Source organism: Perca fluviatilis, chromosome 14, assembly GCF_010015445.1.
Source record: "Perca fluviatilis chromosome 14, GENO_Pfluv_1.0, whole genome shotgun sequence".
Taxonomy (NCBI): domain Eukaryota; kingdom Metazoa; phylum Chordata; class Actinopteri; order Perciformes; family Percidae; genus Perca; species Perca fluviatilis.
In genome coordinates this window covers 26,337,695-26,358,882 of record NC_053125.1, presented here as the reverse complement: position 1 = coordinate 26,358,882, position 21,188 = coordinate 26,337,695, and the positions used below count along the sequence as shown (strand labels likewise).

At 35.0% G+C, this 21,188-nt stretch overlaps 1 protein-coding gene across 1 annotated transcript; it reads left to right on the top strand.

The window, feature by feature from the left end:
• The first annotated feature begins 1,436 nt into the window (after positions 1-1,436).
• On the top strand, positions 1,437-20,072 carry fgb (fibrinogen beta chain). The gene is made up of 13 exons (XM_039823529.1): positions 1,437-1,592; positions 1,791-1,817; positions 1,918-2,024; positions 3,083-3,185; positions 4,274-4,342; positions 4,520-4,634; positions 4,832-4,938; positions 5,378-5,492; positions 6,639-6,758; positions 6,895-7,017; positions 7,457-7,551; positions 17,915-18,105; positions 19,381-20,072. The coding sequence occupies exons 1-13, from the start codon at positions 1,515-1,517 to the stop codon at positions 19,610-19,612; spliced, it is 1,482 nt and encodes a 493-aa protein (XP_039679463.1). The 5' UTR covers positions 1,437-1,514; the 3' UTR covers positions 19,613-20,072.
• Positions 20,073-21,188: the final 1,116 nt, after the last annotated feature.

Below are 21,188 nucleotides of genomic sequence, written 5' to 3'. Positions count from 1 at the left end.
AGCTTTGACTGTCAGCGGACTTTTCACTCTCAGAAAACAGTATCCACTGTTTTAATATAATGTAACTCTATATTACTCTAATAATAATTATATATTCAAGGGGCAATAATAAAATATCAATCAAGCCTAGTGTTCAAAATCTCCAGAAGATGCCATCATATTTAAAGTAGGTTTTATTGATAATAACCTCTAGATAGTTTTGGAGACGTAAAATTTCAAGAACCCCCTTCCCTACATGACCCTAGTTTAAATCTGGCTTATCTGTCCTGTTTATACTGCTCCGATTCCAAATTGTAAGCATTTAATGATTCATTAAACGGTCATGAGTCAGGAAAGGTTAGAGTCATTTCCCAACATGAAGCTGGCCACATGGCCAAAAATGTTATATATACTGTATATATATATATATATATATATATAGAGAGAGAGAGAGAGAGAGAGAGAGAAATACTGAATCCTTTATTAATTTTTCTTGGGTGACATTTCAATGTATACTTGGTGTAAAAAAATAGTCAAATCAACATTTTGTACTGTGAAATGTTAACTCCCTCAGGGTGTTATAATTCAATTACAGAGTAGCTTTAGCTTAATAACAATATGTTACAGAAAGGCCCTTTTTCAAACAGCTTAGATGATAGATCTCAGGTTGGAGTTTTTTGAAGGTCTGCTGGGATTTATGTGAGGTCACCGTGCACTAATACAAATTCTGAATCTATAAATTGCCCCAGAAGTCCCCCCCAAAAATATTTTCTCATCTACCTGCAGTAGTTTGTACTGAAATTATCATCTTGTGTGCATAAAATAAAAAAAAGTTTTTTGGGACCTTGAAGACAACCTTAGGGATACCATTTTGCATAGTTAATTCATTTACTTTTGATACTTTGAGTACATTTAGCTGGTAACACATTTGTACATTTCTTCAAGTGCAATATAAAATGCCAGACTTTGACTTGTAAGAGTATTTCTAGACTGTTATTGTTACTTTTACTTAAGTAAAGGATTCATCACTGTTTAAACCAGCCAAATGTTTTAGGACATTCTGCAACCACTGGAAAACCATCTCAAAACTAATGACATACATTAATTTACTTTCAAAACTTTTTTTTTTTTTGAGATGACAGGAATATTCTGCATATTGTTTGTCTGGCATTGGCCTCAAACTGGAAACGGCTTACACATGTTGCAGCAACAAATTCAGATTTATCGGTAAACTCTCAGCCCTTTTGCCCTTTTGTTCCTTCCCAAACTCCAGGTTGACCGTGGGCTGCAGTGACTCAGGTTGGGCAAACTGTCCAAGCAGTTATTGACCAGTTTTTTTTAACTGATCAATAAAGGTTTGTGTAGGAGGACGCCCACACACACACACACACACACACACACACACACACACACACACACACACACACAGCCAGAGGGAGGATAAAAACCTGGTCAAACCAGATTTCAGGGACAGAGAAAGGAGTGAAGGCACACTGAAGAGCTTCTGAGAAGAGAAACTTTATCAACAGAGGACGATGAGGACGCTGCTGTTGCTGTGTCTGTGTGTGTCCGCCGCCTGGGCTCAGGCTAATGACTATGATGACTATGACTCGGTGAGTGTGTGTTTGTGTGTGAGTGCGTGTGTTGAATAAAATGATGGTCAACATCCAAAATTTTCAAAGATATCACTTCTGTCTGACTGAATATCGAGAAATTGTTCGACAGGTACAAACACAATGTATGTGCGAAAAAATGGATTTGAATTTGAATTTTCATATGTATTCACAGTAGTTTATTGTTTTCTTCCACAGGACCCCAAGGCAGCAAAGACTGGAACAGTATGTGGAACACGCTTCAACTATTTGATTCATACATCATGAATGACATTTATTTTGTTATTCCTTCATCACGTCTTGTTTCCTCTCGTTTCCCCTGCAGGACGCACCGGCGACCATAGGCGCTCGCGGCCACCGTCCACTAGCCGCGTCCAGGGACACCTACACCCCAAAACGTGTTTCCCCGCCCCCTATCAGCGGCGGCGCCAGGTGCGTTCAAACACAGACACCTGGGTCAGAAAAGAAGACACAGAAAGACCTTTGGGGCAATTACAACATATTTTAATGCAGCATATATTCATCTTTTATATTTAAGGTATATAAAGTAGCATAATACAAGTTTTAAACAAGTAGATCTAACCACGTAAAAGAAAGTAACAATAAATATTACTCTTGTACTTAATTTTAAGTTTTTCTTTTTTTTTCTATACTTCAAAGGCACATTTTTTTACTTTTAGCTTTCGCTAATTTATTAAAGAGACACTAAAGGCAAAGACATAATTTTGAGATTTTTGTGCTGTTTGGCTTCCATAGCATGTCTTCTTTCAGACTAGTGGAAAACACACATTTACACAATTAGGAGTTTATTCTAAATACCAAAAACCTAAAATTTTCAAAAGCAGCTTTTGATTCAACTCTGTCATGTTGACATGGAAATGTCTGAGTAATATCTTCGGCGATGAGCATGCTGTGCTATCTGAGTACGTTCTAAATGTCCAGTAGGGCTGGGTGATAGGGAGAAAATCAGATATCACGATATTCTTGACCAAATACCTCAATTTCGTTATTGCGGCCATATTCTAGGGTTGACAATTGGTGCTTTAACAAAATATCTTCACACTTAGATTTTAGATAATCATCAGTAATGTTGATATAATGTCTAAGTGGGGAAAAGGCGAATAATAGAACAGCTAGAACAGTCTGGTAAGTTCTTAAAAGTACATCACTTTACTGTAATGCTCTTACGATATCCAAAATCTAAGACGATATCTAGTCTCATATCACGATTTCGATATAATATCGATATATTGCCCAGCCCTAATGTCCATTTGACCAATCAGATTCCTTGTCTGGATCTACTTGTTGTAGGACAGTCATTGAGACATTTCACTAACAAACACAAAAGTCAACCACATGGTGACAATCTGGGGAATATGAATGCCCGTACAACGTTTTATGCCAATCCATCCAGACGTTCATGGGTAAAATGAGACATCTCAGCATCTCCCGTGACATTTTGGTGACGAGCCTCTTGCATTTTGTTGCAGGTATCGCGGCCGCCCTACACCAGCTCCAGCCAGAGGACAGCAGCAGCAGGAGAAGGAGAGACCGCGGGAGGAAGGAGGATGCACACACGCCGCAGAGGAGATGGTAGGAAGACACCAGCAGCACACTGTTACCAAAGAAACACTAATTGGATTCTTTTAAAAGATTTAAAGATGTCGATCAGTGTTTGCCAAAGCCCAAGATGAAGTCATCAAATGGCTTGTTTTGTCCACAACTCAAAGATATTCAGTTTACTGTCACAGAGGAGAGAAGAAACTAGAAAATATCCACATTAAAGAAGGTGGAATCAGATAATTTTTAGATTAAATTAATAGCTGTTATCAATTAATGGATTCATCTTTGCAGCTCTAAAAAGATTATCAATCTGGAAAAGTCTTTAAATAAAGCTTGAATAAAATTGAATAAAATTAATATTTTGGTATTCAAAATACAAACATTCTACCTAATACGACATTGGAAAGCAATCATTAATTTGGTCAGGGTTATTGTTGCATAATATTGTTGCAAACGTAACTCTTTCTTCTTGAGTGAGATTAAAAATGCAGCAGGTAAGACTTATAAAACTAACTTTCTGTAATATTTGCTGAAACTGACCCTATGTTGGAGTAGAACTACATGAAGCAGGTAATTAAAACAATCCACCGCTCCCTGTTCAGATGCACCAATCATGGCCAGGGGGGACTCTAACTGGGTGTCAAATTACTGCTCATGCACACACATTCATTCTCCCTTGTGGGGGGAGGGGCTTAGGAGACCATTTTGGGCTTTAGCAGAAAGGGGGGGAGGGACTGAGAAGTTATCGATGTTCAAATCCTTTGACTAAGTCCTGGATCTTCACAATCCTACCTACGGCACCTTTAAGAAAAAGATTGGCTTTCATTTGATGAAATAACCAAACTTCCCAAATCTCAAATCTCCAATGTTAGAGCTTCCTTCATCCACGGCGCTTTTAAAACACCCATTAATGACATTATATTAACAAAAAACATTGAGCCACTAATGTCTGATTGTGTGAGAGTACCTGCCTGAAGCACGGTTGACGTCGGAAATTGATTTTCATACATAAATTTGTTCATAAATAAAATGAAATCAGTGTCTACCTAGAGGGGATCCCACCTTCTTTTGGTCGCTGAAGCACAGAAATCTAACCAGAGTATTCTCCCGTCCAACAGGGCATTTTGTGTCCCAATGGCTGTGAGCTGAAGACCACACTGCTGAAGCAAGAGAGGAATGTCAAGACGGTAAAAACTGAAAAAAAAAAAAAAATGTATTTTTCTGAGGACCACAAATCAGGCTGGAATACTTTAAACCAACACTGTGTGAAATTTGCTATAGATCTAAATGCATAGAATTTACAACTTCATATTTGTATCAAGAAAACATCAGGATTGACTTTCTTTTGCTTACATTTGTCACAGAGCATTAATGAACTCAAGCCTCAGGTGGAAGATTTGGCCCGATCCTCCAACACTGTCCACACCTACGTCAACAGCATTTCCAACTCTCTGAGGGAGCGGCAGAGACTTGGCACCGGTGAGAAAGACCTCTCATGAGTTTATTTTCATGAAGGACAAATGATCTGGTCGGATGTTACATCAAAAGTCAAAAACAAGAAGAAACAACAGTACATTCTCCGTAATGATGAGGGCAATTTTGACTATTCATTTTAATTGAAGCTTTTGATGCACACAACTCCTTTGTCCTGCTTATCCGTCTTTTCATCCTGTCAGACAACAGCAGGGTGGTCAGTCAGTACACTGATCAAGTGGAGGAACAACACGTCTACATTAAGGAGACGGTGGACACTGTCTTTCCCTCCAACATCAGGGTGCTACAGGTACATGAATACGAGCTGACAAGACAAAAAGAGGGAACAATGCATTTAAAAATGTTAATTTGGCAGTCATCCTTAATCACAACCACAGCAAAACCTTGCATCTTTCAAAAATGTTTATTTTTGAGTTGTAAGCAAAGCATCATCTTAAAGCTTTAGTGCGTCATTTTTATATATTAATGAACGGCAGTTACGTTCAATTCAATGTGCGGTCATCTAAGGCTTGTATCATGTGGACGCGGCGACAGTTTTGTTGTCATTACTTAGAATTCCTCATGGGGGCGACAGAAACTATGAAATATAGCTTTAAAAAAAAAAGACATGAACACAAAAAAGAAATGCATACAATATACAAACAAAACAAATGGACAGATCTAGTGTATCCAACCTTAAAAACTACAAGTACCCCTAATGTAATGTCTACTGTGCTGTGTGGCTGTAGGGGGTCCTCGACAAGATCAGGCTGAAGATCCAGAAGCTTGAGAAGGCCATCCAGGGTCAGAGGGAGGAGTGCAAGGAACCGTGCAGGACCAAATGTCCCATACCGGTGGTGTCTGGTAAGTCTGATGCACAAAGTGTTGAAGAAAAACCAAAAAACATGCCGATTACTTACTTATTATTGAACCCCTGGGGAGCATGAGTGTGCTCAGAAATGTGTGCTGGATTAGGAGATAACTTGTGTGACATTTTGATTTGATGGTGGTGCTAAAGAAAGAACATGGGGTCACCAAAAGATACATTTCTGTGGGTCATGAATATCTATGCCAAATTTCATGGAGGTATGTTGGGTAGTTATCTTGTTATGGACCAAAGTTTTGGACTGACCAAAAACCTGTCAAATTATCCAACTAGGACCAAGAGCTAATGTTACAGATCAATAAAGCACATGTTTACCACAAATGTTACTTAAACAACAATTAAATGTTCTGGTCCTTGACGGAATATAAGATAAGATAGACTTAATTAATCCCACACTGAGGAAATTCCCTTGTTAAAGCAGCTCAATGAAATATGCACACACATCAAAATAACACAAATACACATAAATAAACATAAAATACATAAAACTTACAAAAATTATTATACGAATTAGAAAAAATAGAATAAGAGTAATTAATAATAGTAATATGTACACTATAAACACCCTTATTCTAAACAGAAAGGTAAAAAATAAATATACACAGACAATATAACCCAAACTTAAACACATCTGGGCTATATCTATATTTAAATGAGTAATACTCGATCTCGGTTTATCCTTGATACAACGATATATCTACATGTACCAACATTGTTCATTGTTAAAGGTTCACTATGAGTTCCTGCATGGTTTCAGCGCAATTTAATTTTTGTTTCAAATCGTAGGCGTTTCTCCTTGATCCGGAAGCTGCCTGCCTCCTGAATACAGTGTGAAAAAGCTAGGTCTCGGGAGACAACACAGTCGTCGTAAACGTCAAACACACACTAGGGGCACAGGCTGTGCACCAAAATACAACAAACCACTCCAGCCAATAACCGACAAGATGGTTGGGGGAAGGGGTGGGGGTTAGTGACAGTTAGTTAGTTAGTCATGACAGTTACGGAAACATGGGGGGGAGGGGCGAGCTTGCTCTGTTTTGTTTGGAATTTACTTTGAATGTCAACAGAAGTGACCATGCAGGAACTCATAGTGCACCTTTAAACCGTTCTCCTGTGTGATTCAGGTAAGGAGTGTGAGGAGATCTTCCGTCGTGGAGGAAGAGACTCCCAGATGTACCTGATCCAGCCTGATGCCTTCTACCCTCCGTACAAGGTCTTCTGTGATCAGACCACCCAGAACGGAGGTGAGGACATAATTAATTAGGCCACCTAAACTTTCTTTTTTGATCAGTGTGTTAATACCTAGAATGATTAGACCTTCGGAAGGGGTTTTCTATTTTTCTGTTTTTTTTTTTAAGGGAACTTCTTTTGTTTTCCCAGGATGGCTTCTCGTCCAGAACAGGCTTGATGGCAGTGTCGATTTTGGACGACGCTGGGACGAATATCGACGTGGTTTCGGCAACATCGCCTTTGATGTTGGCAAGGGTCAATGTGAGACTCCCGGTAAGACTTTAATATGAGACAAGAGGCGCTGTTAAAGGGAGCTTACCTTTGATGTCTGGAAACCAGTGGTGAAAAGTAACAAAGTACATTTAGTTAAGTACTGTATGTATGTACAATTTTGAGGTACTTAACTTGAGTAATTTAATTGTAATACTCTTTCATACTGTACTTTTACTACTCTATACTTCTATATTATCAGTAAGATAATATAAATTTTTCTGAAATTGGCCATTTTGCTAAATTTGTTCATAACAGGGTATTTCTACATTGGGTATGCTGCTTTTACTTTTCTAAATCTCAGTACTTCTTCGACCACTCATGGAAACTATTGTGTTATCTAAGACATCCTGCTCATTCGTATTTACTTATATATTCATATCCAGCTTTATTCATATATTAATTGTTGACTAGCGTACCTCTCTTCTTCGTCATGCAACAGGTGAATACTGGCTGGGCAATGACCGCATTAGTCAGATGACAAAGATGGGCCCTACTGAGGTTCTCATTGAGATGGAGGACTGGACAGGTGCCAAGGTGAGTCCTCAACATTTCTTAAGTGATAAAAATCCCACATGCAAATGTTCCCCCTAAACAAATTCCTTCCTGAGACCATTTTGCAGAGCCACCATAGCTGTGTCTGGAGTATGTCCAAAAAAGTCATAGTATAGTATGTCGAAAAGAAGTCATAATATAGTATGTCGAAAAAAGAGGGAAAAAAGTCATAGTATGTCGAAAAAAGTGGAGAAAAGTCATAGTATAGTATGTCGAAAAAAGTGGAAAAAAGTCATAGTATACTATGTCGAAAAAAGTGGAGAAAAATCATAGTATAGTATGTCAAAACAATTTGAAAAAAGTCATAGTTTAGCATATCGAAAAAATCATAAAAAAGTCATAATATAGCATGTCGAAAAAATCATAAAAAGTCATAATGTAGCACGTCAAAAAAAGTCATTGCAGCATGTTGAAAAAATTCTTAATAGTATGTCGAAAAATTCGTAGTATAACATGTCTAAAAAAAACATAGTTTAGCATGTTGAAAAAATCATAAAAATGTCTTAGTATAGCATGACTAAAAGTCATATTGTAGCATGTCGACAAAAGTGATAGTAAAGCATGTTGATGAAAGTCATAGTATAGTATGTCCAAAGTTGGAAAACATGTCACCATAGCATTTAATAGATAACTCCTTAAAAAGTCATAGTATTGTATGCCATAAAGAAATGTCAATATAGTAAGTCATAAAGTCATTACAAAGTGAAGTTTTAAGTTCTTTATTGCACAGCAATTACAGAGATGCTTTGGCAAGCTCAAATATTGTGAAAAAAAATTAAGTAATTTAAATTTGTGGTAGACAGTGATTTCAATTAATGGTAAAGTGTCCTGTGATGAGCTCAGAGATTGTTTAATTTCTTTATTCACACATTTAAAATCAAAAAGATACAATACATAATTTGCAAAGGAATGTGAAGGTAAATTGCCTAAAAGACGTCCAGGAGCTTGGGAAGGGGCATTCTCCAGGAAGCATATAACAGAAAATAATCACGTCAATGCAATATACACAATTTGTCTGTATCTTTCAGTAATTTTACAAACACATAACAAAACTGTTTCAAGTACAAACAAACACTCTGCGACATGGCCTTTACCAGACCAAACTCAGAGTTCAGAAGTCTATTGGCCTGTGGCATGAAGCTATCCCTGAGCCTGGTGGTGTGGGACTGGATGCTGTGGTACTGTCTGGCAGCAGGCACAACAGTTTGTAACTGGAGTGGTTGGGGTATGATGATCCTGTTTGCCTGTGTCCTACACCACTGGGATTGGCGGTCCTGTATTGATGACAGCTCAGTCCTTGTGATGTGCTGAGCAGTTTTTACAGTCTTCCATTTGAGGGTGGTGATGCAGCCTGTCAGGATATTGTCAATGTTGCACCTGTAGAAGTAGCAGTTACGGTGCAGATCTGCCCAGCCTGGGGTCTGCTCATCAGGAAGCTCAGGATCCCAGAGGGCGATGTTTGGTCTCAAATCTCTGGGCTTGATGTCAAGCTTTTGAGGGCACAAAAGTTTATAATGCTGAGATATAGTTTAGGAACAACTAGTATATCATGAAAATGTAATTCAATGTCAATTGAAAAAAAGTGGGGAAAAAAAGTCATAGTGGAAAAAAGTCATAGTATACCATGTCAAAAAAATAAAAATAAAAAGGTCATAGGATAGCATGTTGAAAAACAGTTGTAGTATAGAATGTTAGAAAAATCATAAAAAGTCATAGTATAGCATGTAAAAAAAAAGTCATACTATAGTATGCCGAAAAAAATCATAAAAAAGTCATAGGATAGCATGTTGAAAAAAAGTCATGGTATAGCATGTTAGAAAAAATCATAAAAAAGTCATAGTATAGCATGTCGAAGGAAGTCATAGTATAGCATGTTAAAAAAAGTCATAAAAAGTGATAGTATAGCATGATAAAAAAAGTCAGAGTAGCATGTCGAAAAAGTCACAGTATAGCATGTCGGAAAAAAGTCATAGTATAGCATATTGAAAAAGTCATATTATAGCATGTTGAAAAAAATCTTAGTATAGTATGTCCAAAAAAATCATAGTATAGTATGTCGAAAAAAAGTCATAAAAAGTAAAAGGATAGCATGTCGAAAAAATCCTAAAAATGTCATAGGATAGCATGTCGAAGAAAGTCATAGTATAGCATGTCCAAAAAAGTCATAGTATAGCATGTTAGAAAAATGATAAAAAAGTCATAGTATAGCATGTCGAAAAAAAGTAATGGTATAGCATGTTAGAAAAATCATAAAAAGTCATAGGATAGCATGGCCAAGAAAGTCATAGTATAGCATGATAAAAAATTCATAGTATAGCATATTGAAAAAACATGAAAAGTCATATTATAGCATGTTGAAAAAAATCATAGTATAGTATGTCCAAAAAAAGTCATAGGATAGCATGTCGAAGAAAGTCATAGTATAGCATGTCAGAAAAAAAGTCATAAAAAAGTGATAGTATAGCATGATAAAAAAGTCATAGTATAGTATGCGAAAAAAAAGTCATAGTATAGCATATTGAAAAAACATGAAAAGTAATATTATAGCATGTTGAAAAAAATTATAGTATAGTATGTAGAAAAAAAGTTAAAAAGTCTGAGTATAGCATGCGAAAAAAAGTCATAGTATAGTATGTCGAAAAAAATCATGGTCATATTATAGCATGTTGAAAAAATCATAGTATAGTATGTTGAAAAAAAGTCATAGTATAGCATGTCGAAAAAAAGTCATAGTATAGCATGTCCAAAAAAATCATAAAAAAAGTCATATTGTATCATGTCGACAAAAGTGATAGTATAGCATGTTGATAAAAGTCATAGTATAGTATGTCCAAAGTTGGAAAAACATGTCTCCATAGTATTTAATAGATAACTCCTTAAAAAGTCATAGTATAGTATGCCATAAAAAATGTCAATATAGTAAGTCATAAAGTATAACAAAGTGAAGTTTTAAGTTCTTTATTGCAATATGCACAGCAATTACAGAGATGCTTTGGCAAGCTCAAATATAGGGATAAAAAATAAAGTAATTTAAACTTGTGGTAGACAGTGATTTCAATTAAAGGTAAAGTGTCCTGTGATGAGCTCAGAGTTTGTTTAATTTCTTTATTCACACATTTAAAATCAAAAAGATACAATACACAATTTGAAAGGGAATGTGAAGGAGGAGCTTGACCGTCCAGGAGCTTGGGAAGGGGCATTCTCCAGGAAGCATATAACAGAAAATAATCACCTCAATGCAATATACACAATTTGTCTGTATCTCTCAGTAATTTTACAAACACATAACAAAACTGTTTCAAGTACAAACACTGTGCGACATCATAAATCAAAAATCATAAAAAAGTCATAATATAGCATGTCGAAAAAATCATAAAAAGTCATAGTATAGCATGTTGAAAAATTCAGAATAGTATATGAAAAAATTCTGTAGTATAACATGTCTAAAAAAAATTGTTTAGGAACAACTAGTATATCATCAAACTCTAATTCAATATCAATGTATAGCATGTATAAAAAAATCATAAAAAAAGTCATAAGATAGCATGTTGAAAAAAGTTGTAGTATAGAATGTTGTAAAAATCATAAAAAGTCACAGTATAGCATGTCGAAGAAAGTCATAGCATAGCATGTCGAAAAAAGTCATAAAAAATGATAGTATAGCATGACAAAAAAGTAATAGTATTGTACGTTGAAAAGTGCATATTATAGCATGTCGAAAAAAATCATAATATAGTATGTCCAAAAAAGTCATAGTATAGTATGTCGAAAAAAGTCATAAAAAAGTCATAGGATAGCATGTCGAAAAAAAGTCATGGTATAGCATATCGAAAAAAAGTCATAAAAAAGTATAGCATGATAAAAAAGTCATAGTATAGCATATTGAAAAAAACATGAAAAGTCATATTATAGCATGTTGAAAAAAAGTCATAATATAGTATGTCGAAAAAAAGTCATATTATAGCATGTCGAAAAAATCATAAAAAAGTCATATTGTAGCATGTCGACAAAAGTGATAGAATAGCATGTTGATAAAAGTCATAGTATAGTATGTCCAAAGTTGGAAAACATGTCACCATAGTATTTAATAGATAACTCCTTAAAAAGTCAAAGTATACCATGTGGAAAAAAATCTAAAATAAAGTCAGGATAGCATGTCGAAGAAAGTCATAGTATAGCATGTCAAAAAGAAGTCATAGTATAGTATGTCGAAAATATCATAAAAAAGTCATAGGATAGCATGTTGAAAAAAATCATAAAAAGTCATAGTATAGTATGACAAAAAAGTCATAGTATTGGTAAGTCAAAAAGTCACAGTATAGCATATTGAAAAAAATCATGAAAAGTCATATTATAGCATGTTGAAAAAAGTCACAGTATAGTATTTCGAAAACAATTATGAAGTCATATTATAGAATGGCAAAAAATCATAGTAATATTATATACTATGATGTTTTACATGCTATATTATGACTACTGAATTTTGACATACTAGTCCAAAAAAATCATAGTAATACTATGATTTTTTGCATGCTATAATTATGACTTCCGAATTTTTGACATACTAGTCCAAAAAATCATAGTATAGTATGTCCAAAAAAGTCATAAAAAGTCATAGGATAGCATTTCGTAAAAAAGTCATAAAAAAGTGATAATATAGCATGATAAAAAAAAGTCATAGTATAGCATGTCGAAAAAAGTCATATTATAGCATGTCGAAAAAATCATAACAAAGTCATATTGTAGCATGTCGACAAAAGTGATAGTATAGTATGTCCAAGGTCGGAAAACATGTCACCATAGTATTTAATAGATAACTCCTTAAAAAGTCATAGTATAGTATGCCATAAAAAAAGTCATGACAAATTGAAGGTTTAAGTTATTTATTGCAATATGCACAGCAATTACAGAGATGCTTTGGCAAGTTCAAATATTGGGATAAAAATTAAGTAATTTAAATTTGTGGTAGACAGTGATTTCAATTAAAGGCAAAGTGTCCTGTGATGAGACTTCTTACCAGACCAAACTCAGAGTTCAGAAGTCTATTGGCCTGTGGGATGAAGCTATCCCTGAGCCTGATAGTGTGGGACTGGATGCTGTGGTACTGTCTGGCAGCAGGCACAACAGTTTGTAACTGGAGTGGTTGGGGTATGATGATCCTGTTTGCCTGTGTCCTACACCACTGGGATTGGCGGTCCTGTATTGATGACAGCTCAGTCCTTGTGATGTGCTGAGCAGTTTTTACAGTCTTCCATTTGAGGGTGGTGATGCAGCCTGTCAGGATATTGTCAATGTTGCACCTGTAGAAGTAGCAGTTACGGTGCAGATCTGCCCAGCCTGGGGTCTGCTCATCAGGAAGCTCAGGATCCCAGAGGGCGATGTTTGGTCTCAAATCTCTGGGCTTGATGTCAAGCTTTTGAGGGCACAAAAGTTTATAATGCTGAGATATAGTTTAGGAACAACTAGTATATCATGAAAATGTAATTCAATGTCAATTGAAAAAAAGTTGAAAAAGTCATAGTGGAAAAAAGTCATAGTATACCATGTCGAAAAAAATCTAAAAAAAGTCATAGGATAGCATGTTGAAAAAAGTTGTATTATAGAATGTTAGAAAAATCATAAAAAGTCACAGTATAGCATGTTGAAGAAAGTCATAGTATAGCATGTCGAAAAAAAGTCATAAATAAGTGATAGTATAGCATGACGAAAAAAGTCACAGTATAGTATTTCGAAAAAAATTATTAAGTCATATTATAGCATGTCCAAAAAAATCATAGTATAGTATGTCCAAAAAAATCATAGTATAGTATGTCCAAAAAAGTCATTAAAAAGTGATAATAAAGATGTCGAAAAAAAATCATAATATAGTATGTTGAAAAAGATCATAGTATAGTATGTCAAAAAAATCATAGTTTAGCATGTCGAAAGAAAGTGATAGTATAGCATGTTGAAAAAAATCATAAAAAAGTCATATTGTAGCATGTCGACAAAAGTGATAGTATAGCATGTTGATAAAAGTCATAGTATAGTATGTCCAAACTTGGAAAACATGTCACCATAGTATTTAATAGATAACTCCTTAAAAAGTCATAGTATAGTATGTCCAAAGTTGGAAAACATGTCACCATAGTATTTAATAGATAACTCCTTAAAAAGTCATAGTATAGTATGTCCAAAGTTGGAAAACATGTCTCCATAGTATTTAATAGATAACTCCTTAAAAGGTCATAGTATAGTATGCCATAAAAAAATGTCAATACAGTAAGTCATAAAGTCATGACAAAGTGAAGTTTTAATTTATTTATTGCAATATGCACAGCAATTACAGAGATGCTTTTCGCAAGCTCAAATATTGTGAAAAAATAAAGTAATTTAAATTTGTGGTAGACAGTGATTTCAATTAAAGGTAAAGTGTCCTGTGATGATCTCAGAGATTGTTTAATTTCTTTATTCACACATTTAAAATCAAAAAGATACAATACATAATTTGCAAGGGAATGTGAAGGTAAATTGCCTAAAAGCCGTCCAGGAGCTTGGGAAGGGGCATTCTCCAGGAAGAATATAACAGAAAATAATCACGTCAATGCAATATACACAATTTGTCTGTATCTCTCAGTAATTTTACAAACACATAACAAAACTGTTTCAAGTACAAACAAACACTGTGCGACATCATAAATCAAAAATCATAAAAAAGTCATAATATAGCATGTCAAAAAAATCATAAAAAGTCATAGTATAGCATGTCGAAAAAAGTCATAGTATAGCATGTTGAAAAAATTCAGAATAGTATGTCGAAAAATTCGTAGTATAACGTCTAAAAAAAATAGTTTAGGAACAACTAGTATATCATCAAACTCTAATTCAATATCAATGTATAGCATGTATAAAAAAATCATAAAAAAGTCATAATATAGTATGTCGAAAAAAAGGATTAAAAGTCATAGTATCGTTAGACATAAAAAGTGGAAATAAGTCATAGTATAGTAGGTGGAAAAAAGAGAAAAAAAGTCATAGTATAGTATGTCGAACAAAGTGCTAAAAAGTCATAGTATAATCTGTTGAAAAAATGTGAAAAAAATTCATAGTTTACTATGTCGAAAAAAAGTGGGAAAAAATCATAGTATAGCATATCGAAAAAATTATAAAAAGTCATAGTATAGTATGTCGAAAAAAATCATAAAAATGTCTTAGTATAGCATGACGAAAAAAGTCATAGTATAGAATGTCCAAAAACATCATAGTATAGTATGTCGAAACAAGTCATAGTATAGTATGTCCAAAAAACTCATAGTTTAGCATGTCGAAAAAATCATAAAAAGTCGTAGTATAGCATGTCCAAAAAATCATAAAAAAGTCATAGTATAACATGTCATAAAAAGTCATATTGTACCATGTCGACAAAAGTGATAGTAAAGTATGTTGAAAAAGTCATAGTATAGTCTGTTGAAAGTCAGAAAACATGTCACCATAGTATTTAATAGATAACTCCTTAAAAAGTCATGGTATTGGATGTCGAAAAAGTCACAGTATAGCATATTGAAAACATCATGAAAAGTCATATTATAGCATGTTGAAAAAAATCATAGTATAGTATGTCGAAAAAAATCATAAAAATGTCTTAGTATAGCATGACGAAAAAGTCATAGTACAGAATGTCCAAAAAAATCATAGTATAGTATGTCGAAAAATGTCATAGTATAGAATCTCGAAAAAAAGTCATAGTATAGTATGTCGAAAAAAATCATGAAGACATATTAGCATGTCGAAAAAACTCATAATATAGTATGTCGAAAAAACTCATAGTATAGCATGTCGAAAATAAGTCATATTATAGCATGTCAAAAAAATCATAAAAAAGTCATATTGTACCATGTCGACAAAAGTGATAGTATAGCATGTTGATGAAAGTCATAGTATAGTATGTCTAAAGTCGGAAAACATGTCACCATAGTATTTAAGTATTAGCTCAGAGATTGTTTAATTTCTTTATTCACACATTTAAAATCAAAAAGATACAATACATAATTTGCAAATCATAAAAGCTAATGTAGCACGTCAAAAAAAGTCATTGCAGCATGTTGAAAAAATTCTTAATAGTATGTCGAAAAATTCGTAGTATAACATGTCTAAAAAAAACATAGTTTAGCATGTTGAAAAAATCATAAAAATGTCTTAGTATAGCATGACTAAAAGTCATATTGTAGCATGTCGACAAAAGTGATAGTAAAGCATGTTGATGAAAGTCATAGTATAGTATGTCCAAAGTTGGAAAACATGTCACCATAGCATTTAATAGATAACTCCTTAAAAAGTCATAGTATTGTATGCCATAAAGAAATGTCAATATAGTAAGTCATAAAGTCATTACAAAGTGAAGTTTTAAGTTCTTTATTGCACAGCAATTACAGAGATGCTTTGGCAAGCTCAAATATTGTGAAAAAAAATTAAGTAATTTAAATTTGTGGTAGACAGTGATTTCAATTAATGGTAAAGTGTCCTGTGATGAGCTCAGAGATTGTTTAATTTCTTTATTCACACATTTAAAATCAAAAAGATACAATACATAATTTGCAAAGGAATGTGAAGGTAAATTGCCTAAAAGACGTCCAGGAGCTTGGGAAGGGGCATTCTCCAGGAAGCATATAACAGAAAATAATCACGTCAATGCAATATACACAATTTGTCTGTATCTTTCAGTAATTTTACAAACACATAACAAAACTGTTTCAAGTACAAACAAACACTCTGCGACATGGCCTTTACCAGACCAAACTCAGAGTTCAGAAGTCTATTGGCCTGTGGCATGAAGCTATCCCTGAGCCTGGTGGTGTGGGACTGGATGCTGTGGTACTGTCTGGCAGCAGGCACAACAGTTTGTAACTGGAGTGGTTGGGGTATGATGATCCTGTTTGCCTGTGTCCTACACCACTGGGATTGGCGGTCCTGTATTGATGACAGCTCAGTCCTTGTGATGTGCTGAGCAGTTTTTACAGTCTTCCATTTGAGGGTGGTGATGCAGCCTGTCAGGATATTGTCAATGTTGCACCTGTAGAAGTAGCAGTTATGGTGCAGATCTGCCCAGCCTGGGGTCTGCTCATCAGGAAGCTCAGGATCCCAGAGGGCGATGTTTGGTCTCACATCTCTGGGCTTGATGACAAGCTTTTGAGGGCACAAAAGTTTATAATGCTGAGATATAGTTTAGGAACAACTAATATATCATGAAAATGTAATTCAATATCAATGGAAAACAGAGAAAAAAAAGTCATAGTATAGTATGTCGAAAAAAGTCATAGTATAGTATGTCGAATTTTTTTTTTAAAAAGTCATAGTTTACTATGTCAAAAAAAGTGGAAAGGAATCATAGTATAGCATATCGAAAAAATCATAAAAAAGTCATAATATAGCATGTCGAAAAAATCATAAAAAGTCATAGTATAGCATGTTGAAAAAAGTCATAGTATAGTATGTCGAAATATTTGTAGTATAACATGTCTAAAAAAAATAGTTTTGGAACAAACAGTATATCATCAAAATGTAATTCAATATCAATGTATAGCATGTCGAAAAAAATCATAAAAAAGTCATAATATAGTATGTCGAAAACAGAGAAAAAAAGTCATAGTATAGTATGTAGAAAAAAAGTGAAAGAACAAAGTCATAGTATAGTATGTCGAAAACAGAGAAAAAAAGTCATAGTATAGTATGTCGAAAAAAGTGAAAGAACAAAGTCATAGTATAGTATGTTGTAAAAAAGTGGAAAAAAAGTTATAGTATGTCGAAAAAAATTATTAAAAGTCATAGTATAGTCTGTTGAAAAAATTGGAAAAAAGTCATAGTATAGCATTGTCAACAAAACTCACAGTATATGTCGAAAAAAATCATAGTATAGTATGTCGAAAAAATCATAAAAAGTAGGTCGAAAAAAATCAGAAAAAAGACATGTCGAAGAAGTTGGGGAAAAAAAATTGAAGGTATGTTGGAAACAGTCGGAGAAAAAAGTCATAAAAAGTAACAGTTTATATGTCACAAAAAAAGTCATAGGTATGTCAAACTTTTTTAAACAAAGTCATAAAAAGTCACGTATAGCATGTCGAAAAAAATCAGAAAAAGTCATGTCAAAAAGGTCGGGAAAAAAGTCATAGTATGTCGAAAAAAACCAAAGAAAATTTAAAGTATTGTATGTAGGAAAAAGTCATAAAATGTCATACTATAATAAGTCGGAAAATGCCATAAAAAGTCAAAGGTTTGAAAAAGTTAAAAAAAAATATCATAGTATGTTAAGAAAAAGTCATACCACATAAAAATACGAAATGAAACCTAAATGTTTACCTGTATCATTTAGGTCCACGCCAAGTACCGGCAGTTCACCATCCAATCAGAGACGTCTAACTACGTGCTGGCGGTCGAAGGTTACTCTGGGAACGCCGGCAACGGTTTCCTGGAGGGATCCTCAGAACTGTTTGGTGTAAACCGCACGATGACCATTCACAACGGCATGATGTTCAGCACCTACGACAGAGACAACGACAACTGGTAAGTTGTCCTGTTGTTGGTGGGATGTTCACAGGATTACAGTAACACCATGTAACAATACCCCAAACATCTTGCACTTCAGTTAACCAACAAGTCCTCGAAACAAACCCACAAATCATGTTGCACCATACTCCTGGTGGCGTGTGGAGCAAGAGCTAATGTTAACTTAACATTTTAATGGCTGACTAATGCTAGAAGACACACTATAATGGACTAGCCTAGCAACATTAAGGCTACAAACAAGCCGTAATGCAGCGTTCACCGTAAAAGCTGGTATTACACCATAGCTCTCTCCAGTCAACAAGGGTATCTGATGTTGGGAGTATGGAAATGTCTAGTAAAGGCCTTCCATTAAATATCCATCAACTGATGATTATTGGGGTGAAACAGGCGGTGCAAGAAGATTGGCGACGTAAGGACTACTTGCAAGGAACCACTGTAGCTGGGAAGCTAACGTATAACATGCTTGCCAGCTGGGAACATGCTAACACGAGTCAGTCAACAATAGCTCATTGCTAACAGGACAATAATTGAACACAGTTTCATATCTGTACCATCAACTAGCCAGCTGGGAACATGCTAACACATGTCAGTCAACAACAGCTCATTGCTAACAGGACAATAATTAACACATTCTCATATTTGTATCAACTCCTGTCTCGTAAAACAAATATCCCTATTTTCTCCAGTAGATGAGGGTAAGATTAAATCATCCATTTTTGGAGTTCCCTGCCCTCCTTTCCCTTGAAGTTCAGCACTGTCAAGCAGTGGTGTAGTCTAATATATTGTAGTTGGTATACTGTACTGTATATACAGTATATATATATATATATTGGCCAGAATCTGCCTTTGGGGGAGGGGCGATATGGCCATATCATAGTGGGGGGGTCTGGGTGTCCTCCCACAAGGAAATTTGAGCAACAACGACTTCATTTCCTGTATTCGGATACACTTTTATGCACCAATTTACGGTGGAAATACCTTTATTTAGCCTATGTGAAGAAGAAAATAACAGATGACAATTCAAAATATATAAAAAGATATGATGGAAAGTATGTTGTTGCGTGTCATTGAGCATTTATAAGAGGGTATATGGAAATCCTGGAGCTTTCCTAGTGGGTATACTGCGTATACCTGCGTATCACGTAGACTACACCACTGCTGTCAAGACAGTTTTCCATTGGTCAACAACAGAAAATCATGTTAAAGTTCATCAACTTGACGAGTGCAAGTTATTTCCATTATTCTCAACACCTTTCTCTCTCCCTGAACCAGGATCCCCGGCGATCCCTCCAAACAGTGCGCCAGGGAGGACGGAGGCGGATGGTGGTACAACCGCTGCCACACAGCCAATCCCAACGGTCGATACTACATAGGCGGAGCATACACGCGCAAGATGGCCAAGCACGGCACAGACGACGGCGTGGTGTGGATGAACTGGAAGGGCAGCTGGTATTCACTGAAGGCCATCAGCATGAAGATCAGGCCGTTCTTCGCGCCCAGCTAAAGATCCCGGAGAGCATCAACACACACATTACACAGGAAACCGCCAAAATAAAAGACACCAACGTAATGTGTACCAACAAGGTTTGGGGACAAACGGAGGTTTCAAACTCTTTGTAACATCCACCTAATATTTAAGTGTGTCCTTTATTTTAGCTGTAACCTTTATGTTGACGGACACGCACATTCACACACAACTAACACTTTGGACGTGTGCTGTTGAAGTGAAAAAGAACGTAAGAAGATAATATCTGCACATGCAGCATTGACCTAAAGAATAAAGTGAAATAAGAAATGGTTTGATGTCAAATAAACTTGTCATGCAGATAAAAGAGAAACATTGTACTGGTTGTGCGTGAATGTGTTGTAAAATGTCCTCTCTTGTAATGTGTGATGTCTTCAGTGTTGCACTTCTAGGACGAATTGATGTCCTACATTACTCAATAAACACATTGAGGAACCTACTTTCTGTCTGATTATTTCACTATACTTCAGGGATTATAAAAAATGAAAATATTCTCACCACAGTCATGCATACATACCTGCTGAAATCCCATGGACAGGAAACTCAATCTTTCCTGGGCTAGGAATGTCAAAATAAAACCATATTATGTGCCATTGAATATCATGGAAATATGTAAAGATGCATATTTTGGTTGCAAGACAAAGTAAGAACTCACCACAGTTGTGCTGATCAACACAAGTGAAATTATCAATTTAAAAGTTTTCGTCAGCTTAACACATTTTAAATAAAAAAAATAACATTTTCACCAAATTGACAACAATTGTGCAACATTTCAGAAAAAAACACTAAATACAGAAACAAGATGCAAGTTGCGGGGCACGCTCGTTACCATGGTTTTTGAATTACGTAGCTATTAAAAGTCCCAGTCGTGTGCATACATTTTTAGTGTCCCTGGACGTTGTGTTGTCAAATTGGTGAAGATTTTATTTTCATTAACAAACCTGGTTAAACTATTTGATAAGAAACACAAAGCAAAATAGCATTAGAGCGAGCAGAGGTAACACAATTGTGCAAAACTGTATTTTTGAAAGTGTGAATTTACAAATATCAAAATGGCTGGAATAAAAAACATGCAGCGAGTTTAATACATACAGAAATGACTGGAAAGTGTGCTGTAAGTAATAGTTTTTGTGCTTTATTTTTGAGGACAGTGAAATAAATAACACAACAAAGGAAGAAAGGGGAGTGTGTTCTCCATACATTAATAGTTAACCCTCCTGTTGTCATCAGGTCATATTTGACCCGTTTTCAAAAGGTTTCTATATCAGAAATTTGGGTTGCTTTCAAACAAATTGATCAACCAAAAAATAACGCGGATGGTTCCATACAACGCTCTTCACAAGTAAAATAAATGACCAGGTCACTACATGTCATTGAATTTGGGTGTTTTGTTCAATATAATAGCGTTTGAAGAAAACTTGATAAAAGAACGTTAAAAAATACTCACAAAAGTGTCAGAGAAATGCACAGAAAAAATGTTTGCATTTGAAATTCGGACCCAGAAAAACTAAAAGTTGCATGGTTGATGGGAAGACAACACAAGGGTTAAACGTGT